General features: G+C 37.8%; 1 protein-coding gene across 1 annotated transcript in view; it reads right to left on the bottom strand.

Annotated features, from left to right (window-relative positions):
• The window catches only part of LOC133650919 (ferroxidase HEPHL1-like), a 56,518-nt gene that overhangs the window by 10,394 nt on the left and 27,378 nt on the right, over window positions 1–18,746 (bottom strand). Inside the window, exons 4-13 of the mRNA XM_062048692.1 lie at window positions 14,312–14,491; window positions 13,979–14,233; window positions 13,572–13,740; window positions 11,038–11,177; window positions 10,822–10,953; window positions 10,542–10,747; window positions 6,604–6,748; window positions 6,305–6,517; window positions 745–961; window positions 536–675 (exon numbers count right to left, since the gene is read on the bottom strand). Of these exons, the coding sequence (XP_061904676.1) occupies window positions 536–675; window positions 745–961; window positions 6,305–6,517; window positions 6,604–6,748; window positions 10,542–10,747; window positions 10,822–10,953; window positions 11,038–11,177; window positions 13,572–13,740; window positions 13,979–14,233; window positions 14,312–14,491 (1,797 nt within the window). The remainder of the gene's footprint in view (window positions 1–535; window positions 676–744; window positions 962–6,304; window positions 6,518–6,603; window positions 6,749–10,541; window positions 10,748–10,821; window positions 10,954–11,037; window positions 11,178–13,571; window positions 13,741–13,978; window positions 14,234–14,311; window positions 14,492–18,746) is intronic.

Below are 18,746 nucleotides of genomic sequence, written 5' to 3'. Positions count from 1 at the left end.
GGGAAATCGTCGCTTTTTCGGTCCGAATCGCTCTCGCTGCTTGTGGCCATGATTGTAAACAATGTTCAGATGTGAGGAGCTCCACAACCTGTGACGTCACGTTACTTCCGGTACAGGCAAGGCTTTTTTATCAGCGACCAAAAGTTGCAAACTTTATCGTCGATGTTCTCTACTAAAACCTTTCAGCAAAAATATGGCAATATCACGAAATGCTCAAGTATGACACATAGAATGGATCTGCTATCCCCGTTTAAATAAGAAAATCTAATTTCAGTAGGCCTTGAAGCAAAAGTGGTTGTGTCGTGTTGGGACATGTTCACTGGGAAGTGTATTCACTTGTGTTGCCAACTATTTAACCAAAAATGTCAATGGGTTTAGTCTTTTTTGGGCACGAACGACTCCGTCATAGCCAATCTTCATTTATTTAGTATCATCACTTGAGAAGATATACTGTACTAAAGTAGGGGTGTAATTATTTTTTCAAAATTTTCTGTACATCCGTTTTTAATTAGCTATACTTAGACTTAATAATTACCCAAAATCCCCAAGTGCTGTTGGTTGTCATTCCTTCTCTTCTGAACTCTGAAGGTGTCATCGCTGTATTCTCGATACACCGCCTTCTTGTAGCGGGAACCGATTTGATTTGGCCCTTTACCCACAAATGTATCGCCTGGACTGGAATAAAAGCAATAGCGTTTACATCGACTAATAATACATTTTATCCCACATCCCAGGCCTGCATACCTGTCCTCGGATGTGCTGTGGTGGTTCTCCAGCTCCCACTGCCTGTCAGGCGAGTAGTCCCACTCTACTTCTTCAGCCGCGATAAAATACTCAACCGTGTTGGTAGGCACAGTGTGCATGCTCTTTATGTTGCGGCCCGGGCAGGAGGTCACCCTGTACTGTTGCCTCATTCCGGCTGAATAGTGGTCTGTTACCCTGCAGCTCACCTCGTAAGTGTCTGTCAGATAAAGAAAAAGAAGACGACACACTTTATACACTTGTAGGAGCTTTCACGTAGAGCATCTTATTCTGATAACTACAACAATTTCTGTGGAAATTTTGAATGGGCTACTGTACCGGTTGTGAACCTCTGGCCCGACTTGGCCTTTTAAACAACAGTTGGGCCACTCAACTTAAGAGAGGTCCAACTTAAGTGTTTAGCGCTAAGAGCAAATTTTTTTTTAGTCATATTTTAACAAGACCCTTTTAGGTTAACTCTAAATTCTTCCCTTTTTGGATAATTTGACTGCAAAGTCAGGGCAGTTGCTAGGAATTCTGGGCCTCCTGATTAGTTTGTCTGTGTTAACGCTTATATTAACAATATCACTAAGACTTGGTTAATATTCAAGTCACGAAATGGAAATTAAGTATTGTTGGCACTTTTTTTTATTTTGAATGTGAATACAATTTTAGCATGATAGATCACATATTTTTATTTCTCTTTACAACATGTCCAAAAAGGTGTAGGAAAAAGCAAAATGTATTTAATCCTACCTCCTTTCCACTTCATAGCAACGACTAACACAAATGTTCACTTCCTGTTCTCAATTTGTTACACAATTTACATCAATGAATTCTAAATACAACAGTTCTCCTACAGTATTGTTATGCTATACATAATGACATGAATAATATATTTTTTCAATAAGTTTAAGACGTGTATAATAATTATTTTTCATTGTACTTTGTAAACACTTAAACTGCATAAAATTAGTACATTATTTGATTTCTTTGCATAATCCATTCCATGATTTAATTTCACATAGTAAATGTTTTAAGTGTTGTACATGCATGCAAACGTTTAAAGTGAAATTTTTCTCTAAGGTTATATTTCTCTTATTTTTCTGAGAAGCAGGTTTTAATTTGCTTGTGCATAGAGTGGCCCAACTTAAGAATGTTTTGTGATAAGAGATGTCTCTTGGCTAATTGTTGTTCTTTGAGTTAAAAGCTAAATTTGAGTTACAAGCATCTGCGCCATTAGAATCGGATGATATTCATTGAGTTGAAGAACAAAATCATCAAAAAGATGGCTTGGCAAAGCATATTGTTTATACACTGCTAGTCTGCACCAGACTGAAGCAGAATGAGTCTAACGCAGCCGTAAATGCTAAAATAATATCTAAATGGCAGACATCTATCCATTAAAATATTAAAAAGCTGCTGATGGTGTGTTTAACAGAGAAACAGCTGGAAAGAGATACCGTACAAGTCCACTCTCTAAGGTAAGTGCTGTACAGCATTATTACATTACTTCAATAAACTATTGTGTTTGTTAGTAGTACGATATATTCTATTGTTTTTATACAACTTTTTTTTATCCTAAAGATTGTTTTTCTTTTAAAATGTAAAAAAATTTTTGGGGCCAAGCCACAAATAAAAAAATTGCAACTCCTTTCAATGGGAGACATTGATTTAAGACACAAGTGTTTTGAGGTAAGAGCTACGTCAGAAAACCAATTAAGCTTGTAAGTTGAGCTGCTACTTAATCTTTGAAAAAGAAATGCTGACAGCTGGCATGCTAGCAACCCACGGAGCAGCAGTGAGTGGCTCCATTGCGCAAATTAACGTCTGACATGCATTAGATTACATTAGTTTATTTCAAAGGACACAATGCAATTTCATAAAAGACATGACTACACATGGTTTAAAAAGCCAGAATTAGCCAGAAGGCTAGTTTTCATCTGCTGTCAGACCCCGAATTACTACCACTACAACAGTGCGGGAGAGGTGTGTGTCAGGTGTTGGCGTACTGTCTCTGCTCCACCTCCAACCCCTTTAAAAACTGCTTGTAAACCTGGGACAAAGTCAACCACCACAAAGTTGTAAAAGTGTATTCACAAATGCAGTTTGACCCCTGACTAGGGTTGCCTCAATTATGTAATTAATTACGATGGAATAACGGTGTGGGAGAGATACAAAGTTAATAGCAAATCACTTTTCTTCTGTTAAATCTTAGTTTGTTTTCTTTAAATTTAAATCGATTTTGTTCTGCATTGTTTCATGTTATTTGTGATCAAAAGACTAGAGGGTTGTGATAGTCACTAACAGAGTGAACCTATTGACTGGCTCATTAACATGAATGAAGGGACTGGTACGTTGCAGCAATTTAATTTTAGCGAGACAATGAAGAAATATTTACATTTACCCTACATATCGGTCTTTAAACCAAGGCGTAGACAGCGGCAGCTTTGTGCAGCCTGGACACTCCTTTCTGCTCTGACTGCAGCCAGGACTGCTGCGCGAGGCTCCTGTCAACCTAACCGTCTGCGAGGAGGTGCTCACGGCAGCCCCCGCTGCTTGTCAAGCATATTAACTGTAGAGTGACATGTGCATTCATGTCTCCAAAACATCCGAAAAGTCGCTTGATTTATCGCTTGTTGCTTTTGAAGAAAACTTAGCGAGATTTAGCAAGAAAGAGGCTTCTAAAAGTAGTTCTGAAGAAAGAATACTGCAAGGTTGACTTAGTCCCCAATATTTCTTCCATGGCTGCCCCAGTCTAAATTGGGGCACTAAGCGAGTATTTTTTTCGAGGCCACCTCATTACAAAAAAATGTCACACTTTTTTATTGATGTGAAACAATTTTTATAATTGTTTTAATCCAACTTAAAATTTAATTTGATGCATGTTTGTACTAAAACAAAACCATGGGGAAAAATGCCTAAAGGGGCCCTAAAACGATTTTAATCTGCATTTAAAATCTTATAGTTCTCAAACTTTTCTCACCAAATACCACCTCAGAAAACACTTGACTCTTCAAATACCACCATAATAACCAACATTAAAATACAGTAGCAGGCCAAAGCATTGATTCAAAACAAGACAGATGTTTCATTTAGCAAAGTATATTAGAACATTACACACAGTTTGAACAGGAACATTTTGTTTGAATATAGGAACATAAAACATGTCTGCGTACCAATAGTGGTACCCGTACCACAGTTTCAGAATCATTGGTCAATATCATATGCATTGGATATGCTTTTAAATATATATCTTGTAGATGTCACCGAAATTTTTCTTCCCAGTCACTGGTTTGAAAAGGAACTTAGATTCACCCGGTCACAACTTTAGATAAACCTGCACACTCTGCAATCGAACACAACTGCATAAAAATGTTTTGGTTACAGCAGCTTTTACGTCACTGCATGTTGCACGTTGGTGTTGTTCTGCGCATGGCAAAATTAGACGTAAATAATACTTCATTCTAACTTTTTGTGTTTTCTCATAGCCTAAAGCAGAGCTTGACATACTGTCTAAATAAGTGCTGCCACCTTGCGGCGATGTCACGATGTAGCCCAGGAGTCGGGAACCTTTTTGGCCGAGAGAGCCATGAAAGCCAAATATTTTAAAATGTATTTCCGTGAGAGCCATATAATATTTTTTAACACTGAATACAACTAAATGCCTGCATTTTTAAGTAAGACCAACATTTTTAGAGTTTAATAAGTCTCAGAATAACATCGTTATTCTGAAGCTAACCATCCATCCATCCATTTATTACCGCTTGTCCCGTTCAATAATAAGTAAAATACTAATATTAATGCGAGTTTTCGAACAGGTGCGGTAGAAAACGGATGGATGGATTAAAATGCATGAGAATGTTTTATATTTTGAACGTTATTTTTAACTCTGTGATTACCAGCGGAATTATTCATTACTTCTCGTGTTAAGCAATGTCAGCTAAGATTTATCTGAGAGCCAGATGCAGTCATCAACAGAGCCACATCTGGCTCTAGAGCCATAGATTCCCTACCCCTGATGTAGCCAGACTGCAAAACCCTGCCAAGACAGCCATCCAGAAATGTGTGCAAGCTCATACCAAATTGCACAAACCTTTTAATTTTATGCTTTGGCATTGTTAAACAAGAGTATCCAACATTTGTAACATTTATACGTCAGAAAAGACAAAATTCACCATACGTCCCCTTTAATTGTATTTTTTGTGTGTGCAAAATAACAATTTAGCATTATTACTCCAGCCCGCCCCCGGGACCCCGATAGGGACATGTGGTAGTATATGGATAGATGGATAACAGAAATGTATAAACCATTCTAACTAATTTCCGATTGGGATTCGAACCCAGTACTAGTGCTTATCTCGAAAAGCACTCGTGCTCTGTGTAGGGATGTAACGATATGAACATTTCCTGTCACAAATATTCTGACCAAAATGATCACTATTATCACAGCGTTGTCGAATGTGCTGTAAAAGTACTCATACATACACTGAAATCTTTTGACCAAGTTATTAGACAAAAAAAACAAAACCTTAGATAAATAGACACACTGTTAGAAAACCCATGTTGCATGTTTCGTGTTTGCTTTAGTGTTTTGGTTTTAGTTTTAATAGCTTTTATTGTTTCAAATATTGATTTGTACTGTAGCACTTTAAGATGTATTAAATGAAAAGTGCGTAACAAATAAAATCTATAGATATTACTTATTATTTCTGGCCGGTGTTGTGTCCTACTCTGTTCAGCGCTCCTTGAACGCACCGTAAAAACACCCCTGTCTGGTAATACTCGATCACTTAGGCTCAGAGAGCACAGCTTCTGGGTTCAATGTGCACAGTTGAATAGCTTAGTAGCTCAGACAGCAATGTGTTTATCTAAGTTCAAATAGGGGTATATTGTTTTTTAATGGGGAAAAAAGTTAATGTCTCTTGTTTTCATGTTAGCATTTAAGCTAGCAAGCTAGTACCACTCAGTCTGTGAGTTTATCAAAGTTCCACTTAAAACGTCAATACTAACCGTCAGGGGTTTTTACGGTTTATCTTTACATCGCTAGCTGCGTGATAGTTGAACTACGAGGGGAAATTTGTCATTATATTCTTATCAGTGACGGCACAGGAAGTAGCTAGGAATACGTGGATGGTAAAATCTCACACAAAGCGCCCTGTCATTTATTAATTGACATTTTACATGTGCTTCTTCACACAGCACAGATAGCGGGGGTTATCTTCCAGGCGGCCTTTACGCGCAGTCTTTCTTTTCTAGGCATTTCAGCTATAAACAATTTCTCGTAAATAGTCAAAATTCTCCTTGAACTATGCTGGGATGATGCCCTCATGTCTGTTTAGGATAAAATACTGTACATACTCGACATATCTCTGCAGCGGAAAATGTCAAAACTTTGCTTGGGTTTCCTAACAATGAGTAGGAAAGCAAGTCTGTTGCCAGGAACCCCACACTTGAAGCTATCTAAACAGGATTGCTGATGATACATTTGCATGAAATACAGTCCTATGAATGAATGTGTGACCACTCCCAAAACAGAATGTCAACATTCAGCATGACTCACCAGGAGTGTTTGGGTCCATTTCCACAGTAGCAGTGGTGTGAGGGAAGAGGCTGACGGTGTCACGTGTGGTGCCCTGCTTTTTGAAGGTGTTCCCTTGGAAGTAAACGCCGTGGATGTCCACCTCGGTACCGAGCCCGAATGTGTACCACATGACTTTGTCACCCGCACACATATCCAGTCCTGGAAGGTTCCCGTACATGTAACCGTTTACGGCTGTAGAGATGGACAAAAACATGAGGTACATTATATGATAAGTATGAACCCAAAAAAGTTCCGAAAAGTCGCAATACTTTTCATACCATGCATTTTATTGCTCTCCTGGAAGTCTTCATCGTCCATGTTTATGTCGTTGCTGCCAAACATCTCCATGTTGTACTCCAAATACCAGCTCAGGTTTTCATCCGTGACAGAAAACAGAAGAAAGAACTCCTTGTCCACACTCTTCTGTATACGAGGCACAAACAATAACCTTAAGCCACAACATTAGTCTTTACTAGGATAATAATGTATTGATAAATTTATTATAGAAATTTGTGTTCCATACTTTATACAGTTTCATAAACATTCGGCTGCTAATTGGGTTAGTTTGTGGTCATTTACAACCATGCATTTCTATTTTAACAACATGTTTACTTTTACATTGCTGTATAACTGCTTACACTTAGTCAAGGATTCTCAGAATGGCTCTGCTGTTTTTCAGGCAGTACTGCAAACATGCAGACTGATTTTTTTTGTCCTTTTATAGCATTTTCCAGTCGATGATTCTTGTTGCGTGACTCCATTGGACATGATTTTTCCTAAGATTTTTTAATGTCCGATTCTTTCTTTCTTTCACAGGTGTACAATACACTCACAGTTATTGGAAATTGCCCTAATGCCAAACAGAACATTTAAGTCTCTACATTTTCAAAGTGCATGAAAGCATTTTGGATTATTATTGTTTTTTTAATTTCCTTCATAAAATTTCTAAATAAACTTCGGCTTTAAGCAAAAATACCAAAAATGTAATGTTTTTTTTAAATTAAATTCTATTTTAACAAGTTCTGCAAAATGATTAATTTTTCAATCAGATTAATCGCACTTCTGAAATTGGATTAATGATTATTAGTCACATATTATTATTCACTTGCATATAAATATATTTTGGTCATATTTGTACTCTAAAAATACTCAACATTATTTGTTTAAATGTTTTTACTACTATGTTATCTTTCATTTCTCTAAATATGATAACTTTGGAAAACAAATTTAAAAAATATAATACAATTTGTGCTGTTAAATGATAAAAAAAAAAAGAAAATCAGATTAATCACACTTTTGAATTCGGATTAATCAGGATAATGCACAGGTGGCATAATTTGAAATAACTAAAAAAAGAGCCCAATATTTGGACACAAATGCAATTTTATAATCAGAATGTCATTCGAGAAATTTTTTTAATGTTGTAATTGAATGAATGTCATGTACTTGTTGAAAACTTGCTAAGAGTTTTATCGAAAGTAAGGAAAGTATTTTGAAGTGAAATTTGCCAGCGAGCACAGCAGGCAGAGTCTCCTCACTCATCTTTGCACTGATGTATGCATTGATCTGATCACTGACTGTATAACATGTGCCGCCTTTCAGGTAACCATCCACAGTTACGGTAAAGGAGCATGTACGGTCAAAATAAATTGGGTGATAAATTTTACATTCATACATAGTTAATGCTGTATATATTGTGATGAATCATATGAGTTAACATTTTGACCGCCCTAATGTTGACCTTTTGCAGGCCTTTTTGATCAATTTATGTCATCCATCCATCCATTTTCTACCGCCTGTCCCTTTCGGGGTGGCGGGGGGTGCTGGAGCCTATCTCAGCTGCATTCGGGCGGAAGGCAGGGTACACCCTGGACAAGTTGCCACCTCATCTCAGGGCCAACACAAATAGACAAACAACATTCACACTCACATTCATGCACTAGGGCCCATTTAGTGTTGCCAATCAGCCTATCCCCAGGTGCATCTTTGGATGGCGTACCCACAGGGAACTCATGCAGTCAAGGGGAGAACATGCAAATTCCACACAGAAAGACCCCGAGCCCGGGGATCGAACCCAGTACCTTCGTATCGTGAGGCACATGCACTAACACCTGTCCCACCGTGCTGCCCCAAATTATCTCACAGTTGTTAATTAGTATAAATTGGCATAACATTAACGATTTTACTCATTTAAACCTGTATGATTATCTAAACAATTTGATTGATTTAAGCAAAAAAAAGTGGGAAAAAATATGACTCCAAAATATTTTTACGCCCTTCAAAACAAAATGACTTGTGTGTACTGTTTGGATTTGACGAAAAATTCAAATTGAACGTCCTGTATTTATGCAATATTGCATAAATTATAGCATAACATCCTCTATAGACAGTATAGCTCTGTTGTTTTTACTACTAGTAATAATAGTCATGGCCCACCAGTTGAATGTGGTTGCTTTATATTGTGCAAGTGTACCTTGGACTTACAGTCGCGATCAAAAGTTTACATACACTTGTGAAGAACATAATGTCATGGCTGTCTTGAGTTTGCAATAATTTCTACAACTCTTATTTTTAGATAGAGTGATTGGAGCACATACTTGTTGGTCACAAAAAACATTCATGAAGTTTGGTTCTTTTATGAATTTATTATGGGTCTACTGAAAATGTGACCAAATCTGCTGGGTCAAAAGTATACATACAGCAATGTTAATATTTGGTTACATGTCCCTTGGCAAGTTTCACTGCAATAAGGCGCTTTTGGTAGCCATCCACAAGCTTCTGGTTTAATTTTTGACCACTCCTCTTGACAAAATTGGTGCAGTTCAGCCAAGTTTGTTGGTTTTCTGACATGGACTTGTTTCTTCAGCATTGTCCACACATTTAAGTCAGGACTTTGGGAAGGCCATTCTAAAACCTTAATTCTAGCCTGATTTAGCCATTCCTTTACCACTTTTGACATGCGTTTGGGGTCATTGTCCTGTTGGAACACCCAACTGCGCCCAAGACCCAACCTCCGGGTTAATTTTAGGTTGTCCTGAAGAATTTGGAGGTAAACCTCCTTTTTCATTGTCCAATTTAAAGCACCAGTTCCATTGGCAGCAAAACAGGCCCAGAGCATAATACTACCACCACCATGCTTGACGGTAGGTTTGGTGTTCCTGGGATTAAAGGCCTCACCTTTTCTCCTCCAAACATATTTCTGGGTATTGTGGCCAAACAGCTCAATTTTTGTTTAATCTGACACCACATGGACAAAGATAAGACCTTCTGGAGGAAAGTTCTGTTGTCAGAAGAAACAAGAATTGAGCTGTTTGGCCACAATACCTATCAATATGTTTGGAGTAGAAAAGTTTAGGCCTTTAATCCCAGGAACACCATTCCCACCGTCAAACATGGTGGTGGTAGTTTTATGCTCTGGGCCTGTTTTGCTGCCAATGGAACTGGTGCTTTAAATGGGACAATGAAAAATGAGGATTACCTTCATTCTTCAGGACAACCTAAAATCATCAGCCTGGAGGTTGGGTCTTGGGCGCAGTTGGGTGTTCCAACAGGACAATGACCCCAAACACACGTCAAATGTGGTAAAGGAATGGTTAAATCAGGCTACAATTAAGATTTTGGACTGGCCTTCCCAAAGTCTTGACATTAAACATGTGGACAATGCTGAAGAAACAAGTCCATGTCAGAAAACCAACAAATTTAGCTGAACTGCACCAATTTTGTCAAGAGGAGTGGTCAAAAATTCAACCAGAAGCTTGTGGATGGCTACCAAAAGCGCCTTATTGCAGTGAAACATGCCAAGGGACATGTAACCAAATATTAACATTGCTGTATGTATACTTTTGACAAAGCAGATTTGGTCACATTTTCAGTAGACACATAATAAATTCATAAAAGAACCACACTTCATGAATGTTTTTTGGAACCAACAAGTATGTGCTCCAATCACTCTATCACAAAAAAATAAGAATTGTAGAAATTATTGGAAACTCAAGACAGCCATGACATTATGTTCTTTACAAGTGTATGTAAACTTTTGATCGCGACTGTAGATTTAGACTAAGACTTCGACAAACGTTATTGATCCACAAGAAATATTGTTCTGTACCTAATGTCGTTGTCAGCTGTTTTGTTAAGCTAACAATAGTGAAAGTAACCACTTATTTAAATAGAAAGCTCCAGCATTTTCTCAGAGTATTATTTCACATGAAATAACCTGAGTTCCGTTCTCTCCTAGCGTTCCTTTGGCACACACGAGCAAAGGTCCTACTAATCCTGTGTTGGTATCCTCCACAGGGTCCGTTGCAGAGTAGTACAAGTAAGGGATGCATGGAGAATCCGACGACGACGGACCTTCAAGGACCTGCCAGGTGTAGATAAAGGTTTCCCCCGGACCAACGTGGGCGCCAGGCTTGTCAACACCTTATTCACGGAAAGAACTGACATCAGGAAACACAATGTAGGTTTTTTACGACCTTCGTTCACTGCGTTCTCACCATCCTCATAGCTGCTTCCCTGGAAACGTTTATCGTAGTGCAGACCATGAGGCTGAATACTGCATCTTCCAGCAGCTTTATTCTTGAAAGTCACTCGGAGGGTGTCTCCTTCCTCCGCCCTAAGGATCGGACCTGAACATTTAAGGGGTGTAAGTCGAAGACGTTATGGGGAAAAATTTAAGTTCAACTCAAACTTTTAGGAACTTTAAGCCTCACCTAAGATTCCCAGGTGGAAGGAATCCGATTGCCGGGTTTTTTTAGTGCTGAATGTATCGTCTGTGTACTCTCTGTATAATGCCTTATAATAGCGACCACCAATCCGACCGCCGTCTTTACCGAAAAACGTCTCTGATGGACTGAAAATGAGGAATGAACGAAAAGTTGATGCAGTAATTAGTACAAAATGTACATTTTGAGTCACTTGAAAAAAACGTAATTATTTAATCATTAACAAATATACATATATATATATATATATATATATATATATATATATATATATATATATATATATATATATATATATATATATAATATATATATATATATATATATATATATATATACACTACCGTTCAAAAGTTTGGGGTCACATTGAAATGTCCTTATTTTTTAAGGAAAAGCACTGTACTTTTCAATGAAGATAACTTTAAACTAGTCTTAACTTTAAAGAAATACACTCTATACATTGCTAATGTGGTAAATGACTATTCTAGCTGCAAATGTCTGGTTTTTGGTGCAATATCTACATAGGTGTATAGAGGCCCATTTCCAGCAACTATCACTCCAGTGTTCTAATGGTACAATGTGTTTGCTCATTGGCTCAGAAGGCTAATTGATGATTAGAAAACCCTTGTGCAATCATGTACACACATCTGAAAACAGTTTAGCTTGTTACAGAAGCTACAAAACTGACCTTCCTTTGAGCAGATTGAGTTTCTGGAGCATCACAATTGTGGGGTCAATTAAACGCTCTAAATGGCCAGAAAAAGAGAACTTTCATCTGAAACTCGACAGTCTATTCTTGTTCTTAGAAATGAAGGCTATTCCACAAAATAGTTTGAGTGACCCCAAACTTTTGAACGGTAATTTGTTTAAATAATTTTCTTTACACAACAAGACAATTGCAAAATCACCTTGGTATTTATTGGTAACAATAACACTATATAACATGTTTAAACAAAATTATGGTTATTTAAATATATTATTACATAATTTTTCTGTTTGAATGATGAATTAAGTTATGTAATGTCATTGCTTCAGTGAGACAATAAAACACAATTTAGCTACACCAGAAATAACGGCAGCATCTTTAAAAAATACAAACAAATAAAAGAGAGCACATTACAATATAAAAACAAAAGTATGCAATATAAAATAATGGGATACATATACACTGTAAAAGTTAAATTATCATATTAAGGGAAATTAAAGATAATATAGTAATGAAAACATCCAAACAAATAGTGTAATTTATTTTTCAAAAGTGTATAAACCTGACCAAAATATAAATAATGTTTATATAACTGAAATATGAAGAGAACAATCATAAATACTTCTAAAAGTCATGTTTAGTAAAACTATCCTCCTGTTTATATAAATGTAAATAGGATTATAGCATTGTCCCGAAAAGAAACATGTTGAATGTTCAACTGACAACAATTCAGTAGTACCTCAAATTGAAGCTTAATTGGTTCTGTGACAGAGCTCTTAACTCAAAACACTTGTATATCAAATACATATTCCTATTGAAATTAATCTAAATCAGTTTAATTAGTTGTGTGTAATACTAACAACTACAGTATTTGTATTCCATCCATCCATCCATTTTCTACCGCGTATTCCCTTCGGGGTCGCGGGGGGCGCTGGAGCCTATATCAGCTACAATCGGGCGGAAGGCAGGGTACACCCTGGACAAGTCGCCACCTCATCGCAAGGCCAACACAGATAGACAGACAACATTCACACTTACATTCACACATTATTATGTAATGTAATTGTATTGTACAACATTTAGCTTGGAGAGTGGACTTATACATTATTTTTTTCCAGCTGCTTCTCTGTCAAACACACCATCAGCGGCTTCTCCATTTTTTCATTGATGACTATCCGCCGTTTAGATATTATTGTATCCTTCAGCGGCTTCTCCATTTTTTCATTGATGACTATCCGCCGTTTAGATATTATTGTATCCTTCTTGGTTGGCGTTAGACCTGTTCTGCTTCAGTAAGGTGCAGAGAAGCAGTAATACGCTGGAATTGCTTTGCCAAGTTGGTGACACGCTCAGGGGATGTTTCTGATGATTTATTTCATTACTTCAATTAATATCATCCACTTCTTTTTCTCAGCACTGTCCTTTACACTCACTTTTTTCCTTCCCATGTTCGGAAAAGAAAGTTATGTCCATCTCTATCTATAAGCTAATGCTAGCGAGTACAGATGTTTTGGGCGGATCTTACCGGCTTGTAACTCAAATTTATGCTTGCAACTTAAAGCAGTCAAGAGACAGCTCTTATTTCAAAACAAAGTTGGGGCACTCTTAAATTGAGGTACTAATATGTAGTATATATATAAATAAAATATAAAAACAATTAATTATATTTCTTCAAATTGAACATAATAATTATGGAATAATTGGAATTCCCCAAAAATGTATTAATTCAATTTAATCTGACTACTTTTACCATGCATTTTAAAAAGTGCTATATAGAGGGCTAATGAGATAGTTTTCTCCTATTTAGAAATCATACCTGTTGGCTTCAGTTAGGGAAACATTTCTGATCAAATCTTTTTCTGATGGAGCGTAGTCCCACATCAATTCCTCTGCTGCTACGTAGTAATTCCTGACAACACCGCTCATGGCTGTGGAGTTGACCTCATTGCTGCAGGACTTGACTTGATAAAAGGCCTGCATCCCGGCTGCAAGGAAAAGACAGAAATAGCAATAAAAACGAGGATGATTCCGCTTTCTTAATATCAGAGAATAAATTAAATACAGTGATGATACAAGGGAACGGCATGGGTATGGAGTTACGACTGTCTCAATCATTTCTTTGTTGGAGAGACTTTGGACAGACTTTCAGGATACACAGCAAGTCTCTGCATGTTTACAGTACAGGCTCAGATGTGGATAGGGGTTAAAGGTCAGGCGCTGTACCCTGCATGTGGTCGTTAACTTGGCAGGACACCAGCCACTTGCCCTCCGCTGTCGGGACCATCTCAGCTGTAGCAAAAGTGGCCGGGAAAAGGCTCAGGACGTCCGTTCGGTGGCCCCGGTCCAGTAAAGTATTCCCGTGGAAAAAGGCCGAGTGAATATCCACCTCGTTACCCATGCCAAACAAATGCCAAGCCACTGCACGCTGCTGGCACAGCTCAATTCCGGGCAGGTTACCAAACATGTACCCATTGATGGCTATCACACAGGGAGGACAAGCTCAGGTTAGAAGGAGGGAGTAGTTCAAACAAACTTCAAATTTGTCGTTAAGTTCACCGTGCATCAGGTTTGACTCCTCAAAGTCTTCATCCTCGAAGACCTCGGGTCGATCTGTGAAGCTCTCAATGTTGTCCTCAAGGTACCAGCTCAGGTTCTCATCCACTACGTTGAACATCAGGAAGACATCCTGGGCCACGTCGTTGCGAGCGGTGCCCTTTTCACTATCATTAAGGATTCCTGCAAAATGAAACGTGTACAAGTTACGCTGTAAATTATTATTTTATATTGTTTAGTATAGTATGTAATAGTATATGTATGTACTAGAAATCAGGGTTTTATGCTGTCGATTCTGATACCGATCATCCATGAGTGGGATCCGCTGTACCAATACCAACACCAATACCAATCACATGTATTAACAGTTAATTTTTTCAATGTATTTCTGGTGAGTGCTATTGACAGTTTACCAATATCAACACAATATTCAAACTAGTCCCTTATTCTCTTTTATTACATACAATTGTTTGAGCAAAACAAAGCAACAACTAAACCAAAACTACTATCTACTGCTCATTTAAATTAAGATTAAAGATTAAAGTACCTGAGATCGGTAGGTTGGAGTTCAAATCCCAGCCGAGTCATACCAAAGACTATAAAAATGGGACCCATAACCTCCCTGCTTGGCACTCAGCAACAAGGGGTTGGAGTTGGGGGTTAAATCACCAAAATGATTCCCGGGCGCGGCGCCGCTGCTGCCCACTGCTCCCCAAGGGGATGGGACAAATGCAGAGGACAAATTTCGCCACATCTAGTGTGTGTGTGATCCTTTGGGTTTTGTTCTCAAAGTCCTCCTGTTTCCAGGGAATCATTCCTAGAGTTGGTAAACATTTACACAACAACAAAAAAAGATTTTTAAGATATAAAAATATTGACCTTATCAGTTTAGTATCGATCATATACTGATACTACCCTTGGTTTCGACGCAGTGATACTTGACAATGATACCTAAAGGGTACCTATAATGAAGTTAAAGTTAAAGTACCAATGATTGTCACACACACACTAGGTGTGGTGAAATTTGTCCTCTGCATTTGACCCATCCCCTTGATCACCCCCTGGGAGGTGAGGGGAGCAGTGGGCAGCAGTGGGCAGCAGCGTAGCCGCGCCCGGGAATCATTTTTGGTGATTTAACCCCCAATTCCAACCCTTGATGCTGAGTGCCAAGCAGGGAGGTAATGGGTCCCATTTTTATAGTCTTTGGTATGACCCGGCCGGGGTTTGAACTCACAACCTACCGATCTCATGCAACTTTTCTTACCTATTGGTACCTGTTTTTGTGTATTTCGGATCTACATCAGTCCCAAAATGTTTTATTTAAACCATGGAAGTACGGAAAAGATATTTACAAAACAATCTTGCCTTCCTTCATACTTTCTCCAAAAGAGCTGTTTGGGATTTGCTCCATTTGTGACGTTTTTCCCAAGTGTGACATCACTGGATATCTCTATATATGGTAGAGATTTACCCGAAGAGCTTTGCGCGAGTCCGCCATTGTAGTCTGAAGCTGCAGTCCAGTGGTGACCAACCAGTCAGAGACCAAGAGCCACATTTTTTACTGTGTTACCGCAGAGAGCCACATCATACGCATGGGCAACCAGGAACATCACTCCATCCCTTCCACACACACACACACACACACACACACACACACACACACACACACACACACACACACACACACACACACACACACACACACACACACACACACACACACACACCAACACACGCATTCTTGTATTTGTTACCTTTTTGAGACATCTGAAAAATGCTAACCTCTTTAGGACCAGCCTTTCTAGATATATAAAGATTTGTATTTACAACATTAATAATATATACATACTATGCAAATATAAAAAAGCTTGTGAAAAATGAGTTGGAATTTCACAAGAAAAAGGTCACAATTTCACAAGAAAAACTTTTAGCAATTTTATGAAAAGAGTCGTAATTTTACTCGACAAGTCACAATTTTATAAGAAAACTTAAACATTTTGGCAATATTATAATAATAATCGGAATTTTACTTGGTGAAATTATGACTAAAGTCATAATTTTACTAAAAATGTTTCACTATTTTAGAAGAACAACAAAAAAATTGGCAATATTGTGATACAAGTCAGAATTTTATATGACAAATGTCACCATTTTGCATTAAAAAGTACTAATTTTACATAAAAAAGTAATAATTTTACGAGAAAATATTGCAATATTACAGAAGCAGAAAGAATATGAGAAATTGTTCCCAATTTTATAAGAAAAAAGTCGACACATTGTGAGAAAAAGACTGCTTTTAGTTAATTTATTATTTTTTTGAATGTTTTATTTTTATTATTTACTTCAAGTTTTTACAGTATGTCTCTATATACATAATAATTTTTTTAATACATTTTGGTCAAAGGAAGCGCATTTCAATTTCTTACACACACTTGTTATTACACATGTTGTCCAGAAGGGGAGCACTTCAAATTTTTACACACACTTGTTAATTCATATGTTGACCAGAGGGGGAGAACTTTTAAAACCGACACACAGTCAATTTAAAAAATCCCTCCTTTTTGAGACCACCCTAATTTTGATAGATTTCACCACCAGGGGTGCAAATGAGACATTTTCTATTAGATGCAATGGTTTTCCGTATTGGGACCATGATTTCTGTCCTAACTTGTTCACTTGTCCTCATATGGACAGTACTTTTCCTTGTTGATGTCTCAAGAAGGGTAGGAATACAAAAACACACGCACACACGCACACACACACACACACACACACACACACACACACACACACACACACACACACACACACACACACACACACACACACACGTCCCTCTTAGCTCAGCCAGATTTTTTGTAAATGTTACACACCAATATGTTAATGACAGAAATGGACTCCTACAATACTAAGACCAGAGGCCAGTCATTTTCAACAATGAACATTGTGTGCACTGTCTCCACAGACAAACTCCCAGTTCAACCAAGTCCAAGGCGCTGAAGATCTGAAATGTGCTATGACGCTTGGCATATAAGGCAAATGGACTAATTTCTGTAAGGAAAAACTTTAGTTAAATAAAAATTGAACATCTTAACGTGCATTTTTTACAGTTGGAAAAACAAGGTTGGGTTGTCTTTTTGTTTATTATTATCACGTGGTCACCGCAATCTCGCTCGTTCGTCCGTGTTAATGAGCTCATATTGCCCGTCGAATTTGAAGCTGAAATATTCCCACAGCGGGACAATTGGCTTTGTAACCATATTTTATTCCTCTTGATTTTTGTTACTTTGCAGCACGTTTTACTGGCAAGTGGCAAGTAGGGAGGCTGTCTGTACCGTATTTTTCGGACTATAAGGTGCGACTTATACTCAGGAGCGACTTATGTGTGAAATTATTAACACATTACCGTAAAATATCAAATAATATTATTTAGCTCATTCACGTAAGAGACTAGACTTATAAGATTTCATGGGATTTAGCGATTAGGAGTGACAGATTGTTTGGTAAACGTATAGCATGTTCTATATGTTAAAGTTATTTGAATGACTCTTACTATAATATGTTACGTCATACTTGCCAACCTTGAGACCTCCAATATCGGGAGGTGGGGGGGGGGGGGCGTGGTTATTTACCGCTAGAATTCACCAACTCGAGTATTTCATATATATATATATATATATATATATATATATATATATATATATATATATATATATATATATATATATATATATATATATATATATATATATATATATATTGTGGATAATGCATATGTTTAAGAGTTATTTCTTTATTCATAATCATGTTTGAATCAGCTCATATTTTTCCATGTATACTCTGTATACCAGTTTCTCTTTGTCTTCAGATTGCCTGTTTAGACAGGGTCGTAAACCATCAGGAATGTGAACACAACCCCCAAGTCTCTCTTCTTATCAGTGTTGAGAGGAGGAGGGGGGGGGGGGGATGGGGGCTTTCTTTGTGTGAAAAGAGTTGCTTTTTCCTTTGGAATGCCAGATCAACTTGGGCTGCGCATTCGTATGTGTTGTTCGAGGCTGGTCTCTATTCTGAAATATTTGACAATAAATTACAAAAGACCTATTCTGTGCTTGGTGGTACCTTTGAGTCAGTTTATATGTCATCTAAGGAACTTGGGACTGACCAGCGTTTTACATCCCACTTGGAGGAACATCTGGTCAAACGCAACAATTTGGGGGCTCGTCCGGGATGACACGCTGACAATTGGACCTTCTCTTGCAATCTTCTGGACAGACTCACATGGCCAAAACATAATTCAAGGTAAGCAGAACCTTTTTTTTAGATAAAATCTGCATTAGGAGTCTGCCCAGAAGTCTGTAAGTTAAACACTGCTTTGTACCCCAGACACAGATTGGTGATTTTGATAGATTGATTGCATTTTTGCCGAGCCTGCCATTGC

The sequence above is a fragment of the Entelurus aequoreus genome, linkage group LG05 (assembly GCF_033978785.1).
Source record: "Entelurus aequoreus isolate RoL-2023_Sb linkage group LG05, RoL_Eaeq_v1.1, whole genome shotgun sequence".
Taxonomy (NCBI): Eukaryota; Metazoa; Chordata; class Actinopteri; order Syngnathiformes; family Syngnathidae; genus Entelurus; species Entelurus aequoreus.
This window is presented reverse-complemented; position numbering and strand designations above follow the sequence as displayed.